This window comes from Triticum dicoccoides, chromosome 3A (assembly GCF_002162155.2).
Source record: "Triticum dicoccoides isolate Atlit2015 ecotype Zavitan chromosome 3A, WEW_v2.0, whole genome shotgun sequence".
Classification (NCBI taxonomy): domain Eukaryota; kingdom Viridiplantae; phylum Streptophyta; class Magnoliopsida; order Poales; family Poaceae; genus Triticum; species Triticum dicoccoides.
Window position 1 is genome coordinate 690,093,442 of NC_041384.1, and position 19,551 is coordinate 690,112,992.

At 42.0% G+C, this 19,551-nt stretch overlaps 2 protein-coding genes and 2 long non-coding RNA genes across 15 annotated transcripts; all 4 read left to right on the forward strand.

Moving 5' to 3' along the window:
* The first annotated feature begins 288 nt into the window (after positions 1–288).
* Positions 289–7,700, forward strand: LOC119270252. Of its 11 annotated transcripts, none has more exons than XR_005134009.1 (11): positions 289–707; positions 835–884; positions 1,232–1,344; positions 1,705–1,833; positions 1,933–2,113; positions 2,239–2,437; positions 2,545–2,567; positions 3,329–3,829; positions 4,030–4,905; positions 5,686–5,794; positions 6,984–7,700. It is a non-coding gene; the product is annotated as an uncharacterized LOC119270252 (long non-coding RNA). The 11 variants fall into 11 exon arrangements; XR_005134011.1 differs by having other exon boundaries at positions 4,030–4,148; positions 4,815–4,905; positions 5,686–7,700; XR_005134014.1 differs by lacking the exons at positions 5,686–5,794; positions 6,984–7,700 and adding an exon at positions 5,433–5,602 and having other exon boundaries at positions 4,030–4,148; positions 4,815–4,905.
* Positions 7,701–8,912: 1,212 nt separating this feature from the next.
* Positions 8,913–10,454, forward strand: LOC119273000 (defensin-like protein). Its single transcript, XM_037554323.1, has 2 exons — positions 8,913–9,978; positions 10,075–10,454. Exons 1-2 carry the CDS (start codon positions 9,915–9,917, stop codon positions 10,365–10,367), a joined length of 357 nt encoding a protein of 118 aa, XP_037410220.1. The 5' UTR covers positions 8,913–9,914; the 3' UTR covers positions 10,368–10,454.
* Positions 10,455–11,764: 1,310 nt separating this feature from the next.
* Positions 11,765–13,966, forward strand: LOC119273002. Of its 2 annotated transcripts, none has more exons than XR_005134806.1 (4): positions 11,765–12,039; positions 12,595–12,697; positions 13,164–13,295; positions 13,538–13,966. It is a non-coding gene; the product is annotated as an uncharacterized LOC119273002 (long non-coding RNA). The 2 variants fall into 2 exon arrangements; XR_005134807.1 differs by having other exon boundaries at positions 13,167–13,295.
* A 3,797-nt stretch (positions 13,967–17,763) lies between these two features.
* On the forward strand, positions 17,764–18,371 carry LOC119273003 (defensin-like protein). Its single transcript, XM_037554324.1, has 2 exons — positions 17,764–17,861; positions 17,965–18,371. Exons 1-2 carry the CDS (start codon positions 17,798–17,800, stop codon positions 18,222–18,224), a joined length of 324 nt encoding a protein of 107 aa, XP_037410221.1. The 5' UTR covers positions 17,764–17,797; the 3' UTR covers positions 18,225–18,371.
* The last annotated feature ends 1,180 nt before the right edge of the window (positions 18,372–19,551 follow it).

Here is a 19,551-nt window from a genome sequence, read left to right on the forward strand (position 1 = left end):
GCTCTTTGGTAGAAGATTCTCGAAAAAAAAAACTCTTTGGTAGAAATCCCCAATCCTACTGCTAGTTTTTGTTTTTTCTAACCGGACTCACACTCCCTTTACATTAATTTCCTAATTGAAATATACAACCCAATAACAGTGGCGCAAAGGGCGCACCCTCACGGTGTCCATGTCATCACATGTGTACGACAAAAAAGTGGATGGCGAAGGGCCTACGCAGGCCCAGGCGTATTGGGCAGAAAAGCTAGCGATAGAGGAAAAAAAAACTCGTCTCGCATTCTCCCCACGCACGCGACCTTCTCTCGTTCTGCACGCCAACGAAGCCGCCGCCGCCGCCGCGTCTCCTCCTTTCTCTCAGCGTCGCCAGATCGGGGATCGGGGAGCCACCGGGAGGAGATCAGAGACGCCGCGACCATGGCAGAAGTAGCATCCTCGAATAGATCCGGCGCTCACTGCTGCCGCCGTCTGTTTCTCTTGTCTATGGTTGGGGCTTCGGCAATGGTTGGTGCACGACGACTAGAGGTGCAGATCGAAGATGCGTCCGCCCCCGCCTCCTCTGGTGTTGGCCGCACGCTCGAGAGGGCAGCTGCGTTGCTGGCCGCGGGTTCAGCAGCCAGCGCTTCCTCTCCTCTCCAAATTCAGCACGCCATCTAGTGAGTGCACCGGGGGCTGCCGTGCCCTCAACGACGGTAGAGCACCAGGTTCAGGTGAGCTCCTCCTTCAAAGTGCAACTTCTTTCTCCATGAATGCACATATCTGAAGCTTTTTTTTGTTCCCCATCTAGATTTCTAATCTATTTCATTTTAAAGTGTGCATATGGTTGTGACTTATCAGGGAGGACAATATCCGTTTGAAGGACTCATCAGGTCCAGAATATTTGGCTGGTCAGATCTCATATTTCTATAATTCATCCTCTAATTCTGACCATGCAGATCAACCCTATCTATTCCCCTGCACCCTTCTAAATCTGTTGTTGCTACGTTTTTTCCCTACATGGATATATGTATGAGATTTCTGTGTTTTAGTATATTTGTGCCTCAAAGGAGTTTACATCTTTTTTCTTATGAAATGAACCTGCTTCCATTTGCAATACTGTTAACAATGTTTGTTCAAAATTATTCAAAAAAAAAAACAATACTCACAAAACATGTACATTTCACCATATTGAGGATTTGAGGGCAACACTTCTTTCTTGATTATATTGATCAGCTGCAATGTTCTGTGATTACAGAGAAGGAATGGCTTCAACCAGGGGAGACATAGGATGTGAGTTAGGCCAAGGCAAACTGATAGGAAGGATTGAGTATGGCGAACGGTCTAACTGTCTCAGACGTTGATCAACATGTGAGAATATCAAAGAGAACGAATTGTTGTATTAGTTTCTATTTTTCAGTTTTGCTCTTAATTGGCTGACCCTGAATCCCCCATCGATATGCAGAACGCTAACAGAATCCTCTTAGACTCCTTGATATTTAATGTTAGTTGTCATAACATAATAACAGGTGTTTTTTGTGTGTTCATATATGTTTTTATATATTTTTAAATAAAATAAGTGACTTGTTTCTTAATGACCAAATACTGCATCACTGAATTTGTGTAAGTGGAATTCATCATCTTGGCAAGTATCTAAGACAGTTGATATATGTTAGATATCTTGAATCCAGTAAGAGTTAAAACTCATTATGTTCCTTACTGCTGTAGCAGATTGGATTGAGCAGGGTGCCCTTCTGCTCTAAAGATTGGATTAGTGGAGGTATTTAGTTTATGATGGTCAGGTCAATCAAAATCACATGGTCTTTTTTTCAAGTTGAGGAAAAAAAGACACCGGAACAGGTGATTGATCAGACCACATCTTTCATCTTTTCTGCATATATTTGATCAGACCATCCGTCCGCTCTTCTTATCCACCGCTTCTCCTCTGCCGCGCCCCAGGCTAGAAGGTGGGCGACACCGCGAGCTCTCCTCCTGAAGAAGCCACTGCCCGCTGCAGTCATTGACACCTCCTCTGCCGCGGGAGGCCGTGGGCGAGAGGAAGGAGGCGTCGTCATCTGCAGAAGGACCATCGCCCTCCTTGTCAAGTGCATACCTCTGCTGTTCTTCCCTGGGGTGTGAGGTGAGTCTCAATTTCTATTTCTGTTGGTTAGTAAACATTTACCGTTGTTGGATATTCACACAAATTCAGGGAATATCTGTTGTCAAAGTATTTTATTAGGATCCACACTCCCATGCTAATTTCAGGATCAAGTGAAGGTGGAGCATGGCTAGCCTGCTTGTTTAGCACAGTCCAGTATTCTTTGATTTTTCTTTGCAGTTCATGTTTTGGCTTGAATAATTTCAAAATCGAGCAGGGATTGTTTGATTTTTGCTGCTGATGGTTTAATTGTCAAACTACAGGTGCAGAGGAGAGGGACAATTTTCATATCAAATACTCAGGCTGGTTGGTGGCTCTTACATATTTATTTCACACTACATATTATGTCACTTTCAGACAATCGAAAGTTATGTAAAACAGTATTTAGGAGGTTTTAGTGTTTAAATTCTCAGGACAATGGAGTGAAGCATATGAGGTGCCTTATCCCATCAATGTCGTTGCATTCCAACCAATATTTCTTCTGTCCTAAATCACGCGGAAGGTCGCGATGGGTTGTGTTTTTTGCCCAATGTCAATGATGCAACTACTGGATTAAGGATACTGGGACTACGCATTGGTTCTGGTAGCTAATAAGTTTGTATGAAGTAATTTAGGAGGCTACAGAATTTGAGTTCTATGCAATTGTGGGTGTACATCCTAATGTCCCGACGAACTCTTTCTCGCTGTTTAGGGTAGAATGTAACACTGAATATTATCTGAGCTTTTAGTTTGTCTCAGTTTACTTCTAATGTCATGAACTGATGATTTGTCCGAGCTTGTAGTTTTCTTGTTATGCTTATTATTTTTATCTCGATACATGAGTGGAAATTGAATCAAATAGTAAAGCTATTACTCAAATTGTCCTAAGAATTTAAACACTGAAGCCTCCTAATATTCTGAAATTGTGCTTTCTCTTTGCTCTTCTTATTTTGAAAGTAATTTGCTAGACGTTTTATACCATGAATTCTGTAGCACAATTGGAGCTATCTTTATCACATTGTAATGACACAATCTCATCAGTTTAACTGGATGAGTCTGCGTGATTTTGTATGTGGAACTACTACTCCCCGCAGTTTCCGATCTCACGATCATCCCATTCTTGCCAACTGCTCTTCTGTAGTAGTTAAGAACATGCACTGAGGAAGCGCGATCTGTTTTGATACTTTGTGAGCAATAACGCCTGCTCTTCTATTGCAGTTATTGTGACGGTGTGTTAATCGTGAGGAACAATGGTAATCATGTGGATGGCGCCGGAGAAGCTCGCCTCCGCGCCCACAAGCCTCGGATCCGGCAGGATCCGGGACGAGGAGGGGTGGATGAGACGGGGGAGGAGGAGGAGAGTGTGGGGGCGTCTGGGGAGGAGAGAGGGGTGAGAAGATGAGAGGGAGAGAGAGAAGAGGTGGTGTAGCAGGGCCGGACCGCCGTCCTCTTCCACTCCATCAACAGGCTTTCTCAACAGCAGGCTGCACCACTGCTTGAAAGCCACCGGTCTTCTTCCACTCCATCAACAGTTAGTTAGTCAGCCGCCTCCCAATGAATATCACACAGTCTGGATACTTTCTTGGGTCAATTCCCCTATTTTTCACTGTCATATTCATCAGCAATTTCAGCGGCAGGGAGTGCTTGCCGTAGTGGAAACGAAGCAAGAACTGGATGGAGCTCAGGATTTTGCTACTACCTTGCTAATAGCTTTGTGAGGTAATTTGGCTACCTATTTGTGTGTTTATTTTCTGTTGTACCGATGTCTATTTTAATTTAGAAAATAGAAACATGAACTGTGATTTAAGCATCTCAATAGCAGATGTTGTTAGCATGAACATAATGTGTACTGTACCTACTGTGCAAGAGAGCCGTGCCTGTGTTCCATTGTAGCTGATGTAGTAGCTTTCAATTCGCAGGCATGTCACCGATGACAAGTGCAAGAAGAAAGCACCGAGGAGAATCCACAAATCCAAGAGGCAGAAGCATAAGCGCGTCCTGCTCAATGATTTCTTGGGTGAACTTATCAAAATGCTAGGTGAGTTAAATAGGTGTGCATCAATCACTAGCCCCCTCGACACCTTATAGATTACGTCACAGCTAGCGTTGCTTCAGTGAAGCTGTCTCTTAATTTGGGGGGTCGTTTCCTTTTCCATGTAGTTATTTGGAATGTCAGAGTTGAGTGTGGGTATGTATGAATCTGGGTCATGTTGTTACTATCCATGTCCAATTGTCCAAGTCATGCTTTTGGGGTGAATACTGGGGTTCAGTATGTGTCATGGATTTCTTTAGTAGATCCCAATGAATGTTTATGCCGTTGAAAACGTGGATGACCTCATTGAAAATTAGTAACACCAGAAGACCTCTCGATGTTTGTTGACAATTCATTACATTGTGCATAATTGTCAGCATGTAAAACTGTGTAGTACCTGCATCCATTAATTCCAATCTTTTTCTAATCCATCTGTCTCAGGCTCTCAGCCATGCATCTTGCATCAAACTGTATGTGCCTTGGAGTATATTGCTTCTTATATTGCACCCATTATTAGTGAAGAAATTGCGAAATGCTTACTATGCATGGTGATTATTTAATCAGAGTAACATCTGACATGAAAAGGCACTTCAAATCAGGGCTAATTTTCAAGCCTGAATACCTTTTACTTAGAACAAAGTACTGGTACATCTTCTCTATTTTTAAATGTAGCCATCCCACTCTCCCTGGAAGCCCCGCCCCCCTGCTACATTTTCATGGTCACCGCCCCCAGGAACGGCTACAAGATGAAGCGACGCACAAGGTTTCTTCTCGCCTTCTTCTGGTTTTTCTCTTTGATATCCATTTGTTGCCTTGGGTATTTCTTGATTCCTTCTCTGGTGTGTGTGTGTGCGTGTGCGTGTGTGTGTGTGTGTGTGTGTGTGTGTGTGTGGAAGGTCACGCACCTTTGTGCCGGGTGGGACCATCTACTGCACTAATAGAATGCCAAGCATAGGAAAGGCTCCCCAAGATGATATATGCTTCTTCAGTTTACGCACATTTTTTAGAACTTTTTTCACCCAATGATAATTCATTACTGCTTGAACTCTCCATGGTCAGACAATTTGGTTGGTGTCATGTTCTGAATGCATGGTGATATTGAGCACGTACAAGGCTTTCCAATTCAACCGCAATTTCCAGGGTAGTTGTTCTAGCAGGATATTGTATTTGTTACGGAAAACACGGATGAGTAATTACATGATATATTATTAATATTAAACTGTGTTGTTTCTCTGAAACTAACTTGGTATTTCAGCTGTGGAAACTGATGTTCTAACCTTAGTTCCATAGATGAATCTTTGTTGTCTTTTTCAGAAAGGGAATGTCTGGTATATCTTTCTTTGTGGATTTATTCAATGAGTTTTCTACATTTGGGCTGCATTGTTAAGAAAGAGTTTGATGATGCCACAAGAGCAAGAATTAAAAGTCGTTTGTAGAACCATGTTTCCTCATGGCAGGAGGCGAGCAATACTTTACTATTACAATGTTCATTTTCAATACAATCAGAAGTATGACACTGATTGTCAATTGCGCGTTCATGCAGGTTGCGCGTTCATGCAATACTTTACCCATGAAATAGAAGAGTTGTGCAGGCGTGTGATTCAAGTTCTTCGACGGAACGGACCCAACTCATTCAGTGAAGAAATTTCAAGGTTCTCTTTCGGAACTGGTTTGAGCTTCTATAAGTTCAGTTTGAAGAACAGTATCACAGAATAAGGAATCATGAAAATAATGAGGTAACAGCAGAGGGTGAGTGTTGCAAAAAAGATTGACGACTGGAGCTAAAAACAGGCAAGAGAATGTACAGAAAAGCCTTACTTTAGATTTAGCCAGTAGAGCATGTGCCCTTCGCATAGGGATAATAACTTTTAGTAAAACAGCAGCACCAGTTTGATTCAGGGTATACAATATCTTACAAACAGTCAAGGATTCACCAACTCACCAGTCAAGCATTAGATAGATAACAAAAAGGTAGGAATAACATGTGTGCAGAAGTACATTCCTACTCATCATGAGGACAGGTGTCAAGAAGGAACTAGGCATACCCATAGCATTTCCCCACTGTTTAATCAATCTTAGTGGAACTGGGTGGTCATGTAAAGTAGTTTCACTTGGGGTGCATCCATCAGCCTCCTTAACCACATAATAGACAGTGGAGCTGAAACTTCCCCTCTTTTTTTAAGAATGCCTAGTCGGGTTCTTCTCCTACCAGTATCGAATAGAACTCGAAATCGAATTTCATTGCGGGAAATTAGGATTTCATGAGGGAGGAAAAGGGGGTGGAGAGTCGTACAATGCATTGGTGGGATGAAGATCAGAGAAGCGAATGCCTCTTGTAATTGATTGAAAAGTGCTCTGCTGCTTCAAATATCATGACAATTCAAATACAAACTGCAGACCTGTACTTACGGTCAGAGATGATGGCTGAACATTCCTTATTTCCAATAACAATACTTTCCGCTTGAAGGAAGTTTCTTATTGGATTACATAATGCTTCCAGATCATCTTCGTTCTGGTCATAGCTATTCTGAGTTGTCATAGTCTTCAATGTTAGGCATCTAGGTGCCCTAAGCAGCTTGTCATTGACTGATTGATTTAGAAAACACATAGATTCCTGTTTCGCCTGTAGATAAAGTATGGTTAAATAGTTATGGAATTCCTCAGGAACTGTGTCCTGAAGTTTCCCACTTTCGAAGAAACTGGAAACCCATAATAGTTTCCTATGGTTATCTATGATCTCTTCTAGGTGCTTGGCAAACTCATACTCCCTGTGTGAGGTAATATAGAAGATCTTTTAGATCATTAAAGTAGTGATCTAAAAAGTCTTGTATTATTTTACAGATGGAGTCTTCTTTACCACTTATAAGATCCATACTCACTGAATCTACTCACGCTCATTCTGGAGTGATGAAGAATTGAGATGATAATGGAAATAAGATCCATGACATGTTGTTCCTAAGATGTGCGACTGATTGCAATGGAACAATATGCGGATGCACAAGTTCTTACCAAAACAGAGGTAGCACGGTCTAGAATATGGGACACCAAACTGCAAGGGACTTAGGAAGAATTATCGTGTGTTGAAACTGAGAGTTGAAAGGGCAGCTAGCAACTGGTCATGTATATCAGACACCTATCACAAGCAATTGATACTGATAGAGTCCAAATACTACAGTCAATTGTGATTCGAATAATTCTAAGCTTAAAAGAACCTCGAATCCAACAACATTTTCCGCGCACCATCTACTCGATGGTATGCCCATATGGATTGTTTGATCTCTTCTCCTCTGCAGACTGCAGGTGCAAGTCCCCCGCTCAGTGAGGGCGTGGTCAGATTGCTTAATGAGTTCTTTTATTTTTGGGATTTTAAGATGACTACTGCTTGAGCACCATAGTTGATTGCTATTTATTTCAGATCAAATTCTCAATCAATTTTTCCTTCCAATTGAAATGAAATATTCGGCAAAATAGAATGATGTATATTGCGAGACTATGTACTGTAGGAGTTATTTGAGTAATGATGTGAAGGCAATGTATAAACTTGGTGAATTCACTTCAGTTTGCTGATACTGATATACCGCTATGTGTCCAGCAAGTGTGATTTGCAAGTCATATATAGTATGTATTCACAAACTTTTCTGTGTGTTCCATTGTACTAAGTCGAACATCCATGAGCACAGATTTGGTTCTAACCAGGTATCACATATTTCATGCTTGCACTATAGTTTATTTCTCCATCTGTGCATCGTCAGTCTTGAGTACATGCTCTTGTGCCTGCCCAGCTTGCTCTGTTACTGAACTTGCCCTCTCTTCCTAAAGAGCAGACCTGATTTCCTTTATGTCCTTGAAGCAAATACCACAATGTCAGCTTGAAATTTTTTAGGACACACAGAGCCAGAATGTAGATATGGGGTTTGACAGAAAGAGTACACACCGATTTTTAGGTGCTGTATTTTAGAAGCGAGCCCCTCTTTCATGCCTACAAGCTCCTGCAGGTAAATCAACCGTCAGTCAGCATACTTTTATATTCACTGCTTAGAACAACAAGCTGAATCAACTGAAATTACTCACGCTATGGCAGGTCTTGGTGAACAAGACTGCAAACTGCTGATAAAAAAGAAAATATCATGTTGTTAGACACCCATTTATCTGTGGTAGATACACTACTGTGCAATTGATGCATCAGTCTCACCAAACGATGTTGTTCTGGATCTCATAGGATCACCTGCATTTCGTTGGACTTTCTATGAAGCTTACAAACTAGGATGACTTGTATTTATAGTGACTACAACAGATCACTAGCCCATGAGTTGTAGCCTCCGTCCCAAAATAACTGTCTCAACAGATCACTAGGCCGATTTTAGGTGCTGTCATTTAGGGTCCTAGCTTGGTTATAAATCAAATCAAGGCTTGATTACGTAATATGAATGGATGGTGCAAAACCCATCATGCATCTAGTGGTAAATAATCTTTATTTTGCAAATAACATCTCTTATTGGGTGTTCTTCTCTGAATATAAACCTGACGACCCATAAACCTATTTTGGATTGACAGATAGAGTACTGCATAGTGAGATTTATGAGTGTGACGCAGAGAAACAAGTATGGTGTCTGATTATATGGTCATCATCACATTTGTCTGAAAATTTAATTGCAAACATGGTTACAAAGTTACAGTATTCAGAACTGATTCCATAATCTAATTCGTTTATCTATCTATTTCACCTCAATCTGTCGCTGCTTTGGAACTCTCTTTGTCATCAATGATCAACCTAGACCCGCGAACGTGCGTAAGCTAGATAAATGCGCACATAAACGCTCAGGAGGCGTGCCAATGGCACGCCCCAACCACTAGTCCAGTACAATAGTCACACATAACAGCAGACTCTGACTATTACTACTATCTCCGGTTTAGTCTACCAGAATGTCTTATATTTTGGAATGAAGGTAGTAGTTGATAGGCTGCTTTCTCGGAATTCGCCCCATATCGTCTTGCTGCCCCTGTGATCAACTTCCGGAATCGGCTGCCCACCTTACCCCTTGTGTGATCATGTGTAGTAGTCAATGAAAATGCATAACACCTGCTAGTTGCAGTAAAAATAGAAAAAAAATGACGGAAACTTCAATACACCAGGGAAGTAGTTGTACTCTGCTGATTTGGCAAGAACATGAGCTGCACATTTACAGTATCCAACATCTGGATATCACACATTTACAGTACTAGTAATAATGTACGTGCAATGCACGTTTATATTAGATAGGATATTAGTTGCACGTTATATTAGGTAAGATATATCTGTTGCACGTTGGTATTTAGTAGTATATCAATTACTTTTTCACGGGAATGGTAGGATATTAATTACATGTCATATTTCATGGGATAGCGTTGAGTCAAAATGTGTTTATAACCAATGGCAGTGGTGGGTAATTAGAGCGTTAAACGTGTTTGGTGCTCACCATTGAAGGGATTTAAACCGTTAGATAACATGATTTGACGGTTGAGATGGTTTAGATCTGTCCCTTTGGGTCTTTTTATATTGGTATAGATGTGTGTACTAATGCACTACTGGTTGCACTTGCATTTATAAAGATATATTCGCAGTACTAATGCCCATATATCCAACATTTGGATTCCCACATCGATACCCATCTCAGACACTCAATGCAAGCTCGAAGGAACATCCATAAATAGCAGGCTGACGAGTTCACATCGATCCCATACCATCACATCGAAAACAAAGCAACGCGAAGCCTAATCGTGTTCGTGTTGGCCATGGGGTTCAACAGAGCACAGTTGTTTGGTGCCTTCGCCCTGGGCTTGCTCATCATGATCCACAGTAAGTTCAGAGACCAGCACCACACAACATGCCCATCCTGTTAAAAAGATCCATCCAGTCTTGTGCTAGAAACAAAAATCTAATTCTGTGCTGCAGGTGTGGAGGCGGTTAATCCCCGTGCCCGGATATGCCATTCCCCTAGCCATCTTTATAGTGGCTCATGCAACAACAGGAAATGCACGGAGACGTGCCACCACGAGCACTTCACCGGCGGCTACTGCACACGTAGAGGGGTTGTTAAAGAACTTCACTGTCAATGTACCATGAGATGCAGCAGCAAGCATAGTCCTCCACCGCCGTCGGAAGTGCCGCCACCGCCGCCGTCCAAAGTGCCACCACCACCAAATGTCATGCCGGCCAGAAAAATCTCTGGAGGCATGAACTACTGACTTAAAGGATCATTTTCCTGTCTCCATGGAAATGTTCAATTTGTAAGGAATAAACATGCATGATTGATCGCATGAAAATAATTTGAAGTGTCGAAACGATAATAAGAAAAACCTCTTTAATTTGAGACTCTGCCTGACAGAAAATGACCCGTGCGATGCAACGGGATAAAAATTCTGTCAAAAGCTGCACAGTGCCTTGGTTCCAGAGAATTGGATCAAAGGCCTTTTAATCTTCGACGAATCTAGTATTTGAGAGAATTGATCAAAATGTAATAGCAGCAAATAGCTAGGTCCATGGTTGCAATGGTAGAAAATACTGACGTGTATATGATTTTGTGGGAGTTGTATTTTCATCAACACTTTGGTTGTAGGTACCGCACACGTCATCATACTTACTGTTATTACTACTTCCTCTATCCGTTATTTATTATTAGGTTGGGAGTAATTTAATATGCTAGTGCATAATAATCCCAAGGGCGCTACAAATATACTGTTATGCACAGCCTGTAAATCCATTTTAATTATAGTTGACACCACAATGATATCTCTTTGGCCAGTGCTAGGCGCCATCCGGATGTAGGAAGAAAAAAACAAAAAAACATGTCCGCATTCTGATCACTCTCCTTGTAGCTGTTAATCACTATCCACTTCATACACTTGTCGTTTCACATTTATCCTCACGCGCCTTGTCGCTGCAGCCAGCTCGCCGACACCAACGACCACTGCTGCAACCCTTGTCGTAGTCGGCTCGCCGTTATCCGCCACGGGCATGGTAATTTCTAGGGACTTGGGAGTCTAAATTTTAATTATGGCGGAATAATAATCAGTTTTATGTCAGTTTTATCTTCTCAAGAGCAAGCAAAGTATAGTTTGTACTAAACGTTTTGACATTCAGCATGTATGTACTACAGTTTCACAAGGGCCATAATACCCAATGCATTGCGTTCGATGGACTATCTTGGTCTAATCTTGTGGATGATTTGCAACCAATCCCATTTTAATTCGGTGCTTCGGTATTTTATTCGGTGGTTAAAACATTTAGTACCAGTGCATAAAACCTGAGCTTTTGTATTTTGAAGGAAAAGAAGGCTAGTGTAGTATGGGCCTGCTAATTCACACCAACCAGACGTGCAGCAAGCTTGGAACCACGCGGCGCATGAATCGGAGGATTGCGTGTGGGTAAAAAACTAAGGGATGAGGGTAGGCCTAGGCGGTGATGTGGGACCCAGTGGGGACGGGGAATGACTAGAATAGAAGATGAGCTTCAGGTGAAAAAATAGAAAAAATGATCTGAGCCGTCAGCATTGAGATGGATGGTACAGATTTTGGTGGTGGGATCTTTGCGCACAGTTAGCAAAAAGGACCCTCTATTCTTGTTAATTTTCTCCCGACATCCTCCTCCAAACGCGACCACGAGTCACCCTCCCCCTCGCCCATCTCCCTCCCGCTTGTGGACAGTAGCGGCGGCCGAGATCCGCATCCTCCCCATCTCCGGCAACTACAGTAGCTCGCCTAAGGCAAGCAGATGGTGGGTTACTCACCCCCTTCCCCTCTCAGGCCCTTGGAGCGGCTTGTCGGCGTGATCCGTGCCTCTGCCCCCTCTCAAGATCCTAGACCGCCGGCGGCAAGCCGGTGGTGGGCTCCTCCTTCGCTTCTCACGCCCATGATCAAGGTATACTCCGATGCTCCCACTTCCTCCTCTCTCACCTAGATTTTTGTGTGTACATTCGTCAAAGATCTGCTAGGGTAGTTGAGGGATCTACAGGAAGGTTGGGCCTTAATGAGGCGACTTATGAAGACATTAAATCAGAGCAATTGTACACAGGGCACCAATGTGTACCGTCCGAAATCACTGAAATAACAATGGGATTACGCAGTGACGGCCATTACATGCAATATTATGGTTATATATGGGCATGTGAGTGCTTTGGATGACTCGTGCTATGTACAAAGTTCCTAGATTAATACGAGAACTAATTAAATCTGAACCTGAAGTCAAATTGATGCCATGTTTTAGCTTGTAGATCGTTAATCTGTTGATGCTTTGGTTACATCGATTCTCAGACATGCTAAGGGTGTGTTATTTCTGTTATAAAGTAGTGCATCGCAAGGTGTTTCACTGGTATAGTGGGGAGAGTGAACCCTTCACTTATTTAGTGCATACAAGACGCATGATTAGTTAGTGTAATGTGATAAGGGGAGATCTCCTAATTTTTTTTTGTTTCAGTTGATGGCTATAAAGCTTCTTGTCCACAAACAGGAGATTCAGCTAATTTTGAACCAAAGATTCAGAAATTTGGTTGAATACATATAAGGGGGGAGCACGACAGGTATGGCCTGAGAAGTTATTTCACTTGGTCCTGGGATTCTTGCGCATTCCTGAAAATAGCAAATAATATGCATCGCAACATATTTCCAAAGTTGAATTAGAAAATATTTGCTTCATTTCTGCTTTGCATAGCTGCTTTCTTTACATGCTGAATCAAGTTGTGGCCCTAGTCTTAAAATGGCATGAATGTTTGAGACTAAGATCTATGCCAATTTCGGCACTATCAAAAGTTGCCAATATTTGGAAAATTGTAGAGAGGGGCTCACGCTTGGTGTTCAACCAATCAAGTCCCAAGTTTTGGTCTCATGCCAAATTTTGGCCCCAATCCAGTCCTGAAATGTTTGTATTTTTGTAGTATTCTGTTTTAATTGCTCATTGCTAGTATTCTGCTGTAAATGCCATTCTATACACAGGACACATGAATACTAAATGAGTGCAGCATTGTTCTTTTACATTCTTCTCTCTAGTAGTGGTGCTCGTTGAAGTCTTTCGCCTTGCATACTGGAATCCAAGTCGAATGAAAAGCATGGTGAATTAAGGGAGCAAAGAGCAGCATCAATGCTACACTTTGAAGCTGAATCATGGTCAAAGCCTCAAAGGTAGGTTTCTCTGTCACCGGAAATAATTTTTCATCTCAGTTCTTTTCTACGACTATTTGCAGGCTAAGTTGTGTTATAAATCTGTATTTTTTATGCTTGTGTACACTCTGAGTGTGCCCACCAGTCTTTTTTATATGTAAGCTCTGAGTGTACCTTACAGACTTTTAGTCCATGAAAGAACACAATTATTTCCAGTTTCTCGCCTTGTGATGTAAACTATAAAATTGTCCATGTATTTGTAGATGGGTGATGCTCTGACACCAGAAGCATCTCGAGTACATATGGACAGAAGAAGTGTACAACTGCAAGGGCGAAACTCATTTGCGTGTGAGATAATTTTAATTCCTTTGTTGAATGTACACCAACACAGACTTGTGCTGAACTGAATCATATTCGTTTGGTGTTATCTCTCCCTGCAAATGAAGCTTGACGAGCGACAAGCATTTGAACCGGAGGCAAACGTCAACTGAACAATATTATGTCATGTACAATCAAGATAGCAAATGCTCGCTGAGCGGTTGATCATTTTAGTACTTAATATTCAGTTTTGCTGGTCATGTAATAAAAATAATCATGTCATGTTATGGATCACTTCATTGCATGTATGTGGATCAAAGTCGACCCAGAAATGGAATACCTTGCTCACAAACATTTTCACCAGCCTATTCAGATGTGGGTGTGTATTGCGAGATAAGCTTAATGTTAACTTCAATTTTATGTTGCATAATTCATATAAAATAGTAGTTCTGTTTTGGATAATCCAGTTTGACATATACATTTAGTTGTGCGTCAAGGGGATGACTTAATTTTCACATATAATCAAATATTGACATGCTTGAAAGAGTTCTCATCAACATTCTGCCGATTTGGAAATAAATGAGAGGCATGAGGTTGTTACTATAAAAGTGATGTTTTATATCTATCCATTTCTAGGGGGTGATTCGTGAAATGTACACTTAAGTGGGAGCAGTCCCCTCCACCATAATCTGTGCCATTCATCTCCCATCCAATGGCCCAGATTTTACTTTTCTATTCTTTCACATGAAGCTCAGATTCTATACTAGTTGCTCCCTCCTGAAAGGGTGAGGCCCATTGATTCCTTCTTTGACCAACTCTTTCAATGCTGCTTGTTGCCGTCAACTCGTGAACATATTTAAACTGGTGAGATTGAGTACAGGAAGACGATGTGGGACTATCTATTAACCAGAACCTTCTCCCTTTTCACAAACACCGGCATAAATTGCAGCGGACAGAGAAGAAACATAGTCGGGCCGAATTCTGCAGAACTGGCCTACACAGGGAGCATGCGAGGGATAGCAAAATGTGCATTAGGCAAGGATTAACGGGCAGTGCTCACATTGGGCCAATGGGCCAAACGGCTGTGGATCTGGGTGTTCACGCGGATACAGCTGGGCCAGGGCGCCTGGGGCAGGCCCATGCGCACGAAGCACGGGGCGGCTGGCGAGCCAGTGGCTCGTTCCCGAGCGAAACGACAGCAGGCGGCGGCGCGATGATTATGCACACGAATTGATTCCCCGAATTAGTACCACCTCGTATATATGTTTTAAATTCGAATTAAAAGCGTAAAATCATGGAAAAAAGTGTATTGTGACGACGAACCTGACAAAGTTAATCCGTGCTTTATTATTAGAGAAAAATATCAAATATACATAACCACGGCAAATTAAAGTGACCCAATATTTGTCTTCAAGGCGATTGAGCATTGAGCTCGACTTGACACCGACTTGAAAAGAAATAATGTAATTATGAATACGTTTTATAGCTCAGTCAAAAGAGGAGGTAAGAATTCTAAAAAAAAAGATAAGAGGGACCATGTTAAAATTATTCACCTCAATATAGTTCAATTGAACATAGTTAGCATGTTAGTTGCAAAAAGAGAAAAGAAACTACAATGAAAGAAAATCATATTTCAACCCCAAACTCTAGGGCCAGTTTCATTTGACGCAAACTACAAAACCGGTTAAGGGGAACTACTAGTTGACGAGCGCTCCTTCAGGAGCATCGCAACGATCACTTGCGGGTGGGCTGAGAGTGCATCACTTGTCGGGCTCTTGGCCGCCGCCACGTGTCACGCTATGGGCGCTCTCTTTGGAATTTTTTTTATTTTCCGCACGTGTTTTCGGCTTTTTATCTAGTTTTTTCCTCTTATTTTTCAACTTTACGGGTTTTCACCGGTCTTTCTTTGCTTTTGGACAAAAAAATTTGCACGAAAAAATGCGTTTTTTTGCTTCCGCGAGAGGCACGATTTTGCTTTGCCTCTCGGAAATGAAAAGAAAATTTGTTTTTTTCTTCCGTGAGAGGCACGATTTTGCTTTCGTGAGAGGCACGGCTGTGCCTCTCGGAAACGGAAAAAATAACACGTTTTCTGTTTTTTTTCTTCTACGAGAGACACGATTTTGCTTCCACGAGAGCCACGGTTGTGCTTTCGCGAGAGGCATGGCCGCGCCTCTTAGAAACGAAAAAAAACGCATTTTATGTTTTTTCCTTTCTGCGAGAGGCATGATTTTGCTCACGCAAGAGACACGGTCGTGTCTCTCGGAAACGGAAAAAGGATGATTTCTGTTTTTTTCCTTCTATGAGAGACACGGTTTTTCTCGCGTCAGAGGCATGATTGTGCTTTCGCAAGAGGCACATTCGTGCCTCTTTCGAAAAGGTAAAAAACCGTGCTCCTGGTCTGTTTTTTCGTCTGGTTTTTTTCGTGTGATTTTTTTTCCGTCAAAACCTATCAACATAGGATCTAATTTTGAACATCTCGACGCAAGGAATCCAACGATGAAAACAGTTCGAGATTTGGATACACGGTTTAGGAGATAAAACGTTTGAAATAAGCAAACCTACGAAAAAAGAAGACTCCTAGATTGCGACAAATGACACACATACATTATCACTTGTCGCAATCCGAGGAGGTGAAAATAATCTTTACAAAGAGTACTTCTCAATTATTGATTTCACTGGTTAAGACACAACCCCGTAGAAGTGTAGCACACTGTAGCATGGTAGCAGCCCAATTAGCATTGTTAGCCCAGGTAGCAACCAAATCGGTTTCTTCTTTGTTTTCCGCTGGGTTGTACGCAAATAGACTGTCGAAGTGACATACACCATATAAACGCATACCGGAGCATATATAATAAAAGTTTTCTGCAAGAAATATTGAGTATGCATTAGATACCATGGCATTAAGCCGAAATCACTAGTTAAAAATCACTCTTTGCAAAGGTCACCCTCACCTCCCTAGGTTGTCACAAGTGTCGCACTGCGCCACTTGCCGCAACCTTGGAGGCTTTCTTTTAGATTTGCTTATTCAAAATGTTTATCTCTTAAACCGTGCGTCCAAATCTTGAACCGTTTCACTGTTGGATTTCTCGCGTCGGGATCTTCAAAATTAGATCTCATGTTGATTGGTTTGGACGAACTTTTGTTCATGAAAAATGGGTAGAAAAAACCCGAATTGGAAATACATTTTTCCTTTTCCGAGAGGCACGACCATGCCCCTCACGGAAGCAAATCAATAACTCCACAAGAAGTAAATCCGTGTATTTTGTGATAGGAAAAAAAATCCGTGCCTCAACGAGAAGTAAGTATGTGCCTCTCGCGAAAGGAAAAAAAAGAAACCATGTCTTTCCCCCATTCCTAGAGGCACGGCCGTGCCTCTTGCTCAAGCAAATTCGTGTCTCTACAAAAAGTAAATCCATACCTGTTATGGTACAAAAAAAAAGAAAGAAAAATGTGTTTTCCCCTTTTGCAAGGGGTACTGTTGTGCCTCTCGCGGAAAAAAAATACGTTTTGTTCCTTTTCAAGAGGCACGGCCGTGCCTCTCGTGAAATCAAATCCGTGTCTTTTGTATTAGAAAAAAATTGTGAGAGGCACGGCCGTGCCTCTCACGGAAACGAATCCAAGCCTCCACGAGAAGTAAATTCTTGCCTCTCCCGAAAAAAAAAAGAATACGTGTTTTTCGTGTCAATTTTTTTATGGTCCAAAACCTAAAAAAGGCGGGAAAACCAAAAAGCCGTAAAACCGAAAAAAAATCATCTAAAAGTCAAAAATGCGTGCAGAAAAATAAAAAAAATCCGAAGAAAACACCCTGAGCATGACACGTGGCGGCAGATGCGAGGGCTTCAAGTGACCCTTCGGAGGCTCCGAAGGAGCGCTCATTGTTCTTTTCTGCGAAAAAGGAGCGCTCATTTATTAGACGCTCTTCACCAGGGGGAAATGAGAAAGGGAACGAGATAGAAATACCCGTATCCAACATTTGGATATCACACGTTTACAGTATGTGTGTACTGATGCACTTGCATTTATACACTATATAGTATAGTACTAATGCCTGTATACCCACCATTTGGATTCCCACATCGATATCCATCTCACGCATTCAGTGCAAGCTCGAAGGAACCTCTATAAATAGCAGGCGGATGAGTTCACATCGATCCTATCCCATCACAAGCAAAGCAAAGCGAAGCCTAATCGTGTTCGTGTTGGCCATGGGGTTCAACAGAGCACAGTTGTTTGCTGCGCTGGCCCTGGGCTTGCTCATCATGATCCACAGTAAGTTTAAATACCAACGCCACACAACATGCCCATCCTGTTGCTAGTTAAAAAGATCCATCCATTCTTGTGCTGAAAACAAGAATGTAATTCTGTGGTGCAGGTGCGGAGGCGGTTCATCCACGTCCCCGGATATGCCACTCCCCAAGCCATCTTTATCGTGGCTCATGCAACAACAGGAAATGCGTGGAGGTGTGCCACCACGAGCACTTCACCGGCGGCTACTGCTCACGTAAAGGGATTGTTAAAAAACTTCATTGTGAATGTACCATAAAATGCGACCATCATAGTCCTCCACCGCCGTCGGAAGTGCCGGAGCCGCCGTCTTCTGAACGGCCACCACCACCACCAAGAGTCATGTAGGCGAGAAAAGTTTATGGAGCCACTGAAAGGATAATATTTGCGTCTCCATGGAAATGTCCATTTTGTAAGGAACTAGACAGGAATCATTGATCGAATGAAAATAATTTGCAGTACCGAGACAATAATAAGAAAACCTCTTTCATTTGAGACTTGCCTAAGGAACTTGTGGTCGGTTTACCAAACCGTCTCGGTTGCCATGACTTCATTTTTCATATTACCCACACTCATGTGCTATCATATATCGTATCAAGCCCTCAATTATCAGCGCTTGGTCGTCCTCGAGCACGTGACCATCGACCTCCCTCCCCTACGAATGTTTCGGCAACCGTCAGCATGTAGACGTCCTGCATAGCATGGTCGTCATCCATATTTGTGAATGCTTGGTCGCCCATGCCGCAAGCGCTTGGTGACCGTTGTCCATGTTGGCAAACGCTGGTCGGCCATGTTGCTGAGGGCTTGCTGGCAGTCACCAACTTCACCGAGAGCTTGCTGGCAGTCACCAACTTCACCGAGAGCTTGCTGACCGTCCTCGGCCGCGAGTGATTTTGAATTTATTCGGCGCGATTAACTGCCTTCCTAATCAATTAATTTCATTAATGGCTCAAATTATATGCATGCTTTATTAATTGCCTGCCTTATTAATTGCCTTCCTAATCAATTAATTTCATTAATGGCTCAATTTTTAAATTGATTTGACTAAAAAATCCTTATTTAAATGGACCTAATTAATTGCACAAGTAATTAATTGTCTAGATAAAATAATTGTAGTAATGGCTTGGTTTCCAAATTGATTCGGTGCTTGGTTTACAAATTATTTTCATATTAATGAATGTGTGCAAACGACTACATACACATACACCTTTAATAGTAGAGATTTGATATTTGTCTTCGAGGCGGATGATCCAGTTGAGCTCGACTCGACACTCACTTGAAAAGAAATAAGGTAATTGTAAAAACCTTTTATAGCTCGGTCATAAAAGAGCCGAAATTAGCTAAGACTAGTTTGCTAAATCTTGACTCTCCACATAGTTCAAATGAACATAGTTGGCATGTTAGTTGCAATACCAGGAATGGAACTAGAATCATTTGTTTACCTTATTTCGGAATTTAACTTGATACTTTAGAAAAATACACCGTGTGGCGAGCGTCCTATATTAAGATGTAGGAAAACATATAAAGATGAGTAAAAACTGGACGGCCTTTCCAACTAAACATCCACGGTGACTTTTGTGTTTGCCATTGTGGCCATCTGATGTCATGCTCCACCATCGCTGAAGTAAACACTGGAGAAAAATGAGGCGGCTGACCATCATCCCATGAACAAAAA

What these genes read in the sequence shown, in the direction of transcription:
- LOC119273000 (XM_037554323.1), top strand. Translation starts at nt 9,915, where the DNA reads ATGGGGTTCAACAGAGCACAGTTGTTTGGTGCCTTCGCCCTGGGCTTG. An exon ending in CTTGCTCATCATGATCCACA is followed by an intron (nt 9,979 to 10,074) that starts GTAAGTTCAGAG and finishes TCTGTGCTGCAG; the next exon opens with GTGTGGAGGCGGTTAATCCC.
- LOC119273003 (XM_037554324.1), top strand. Translation starts at nt 17,798, where the DNA reads ATGGGGTTCAACAGAGCACAGTTGTTTGCTGCGCTGGCCCTGGGCTTG. An exon ending in CTTGCTCATCATGATCCACA is followed by an intron (nt 17,862 to 17,964) that starts GTAAGTTTAAAT and finishes TCTGTGGTGCAG; the next exon opens with GTGCGGAGGCGGTTCATCCA.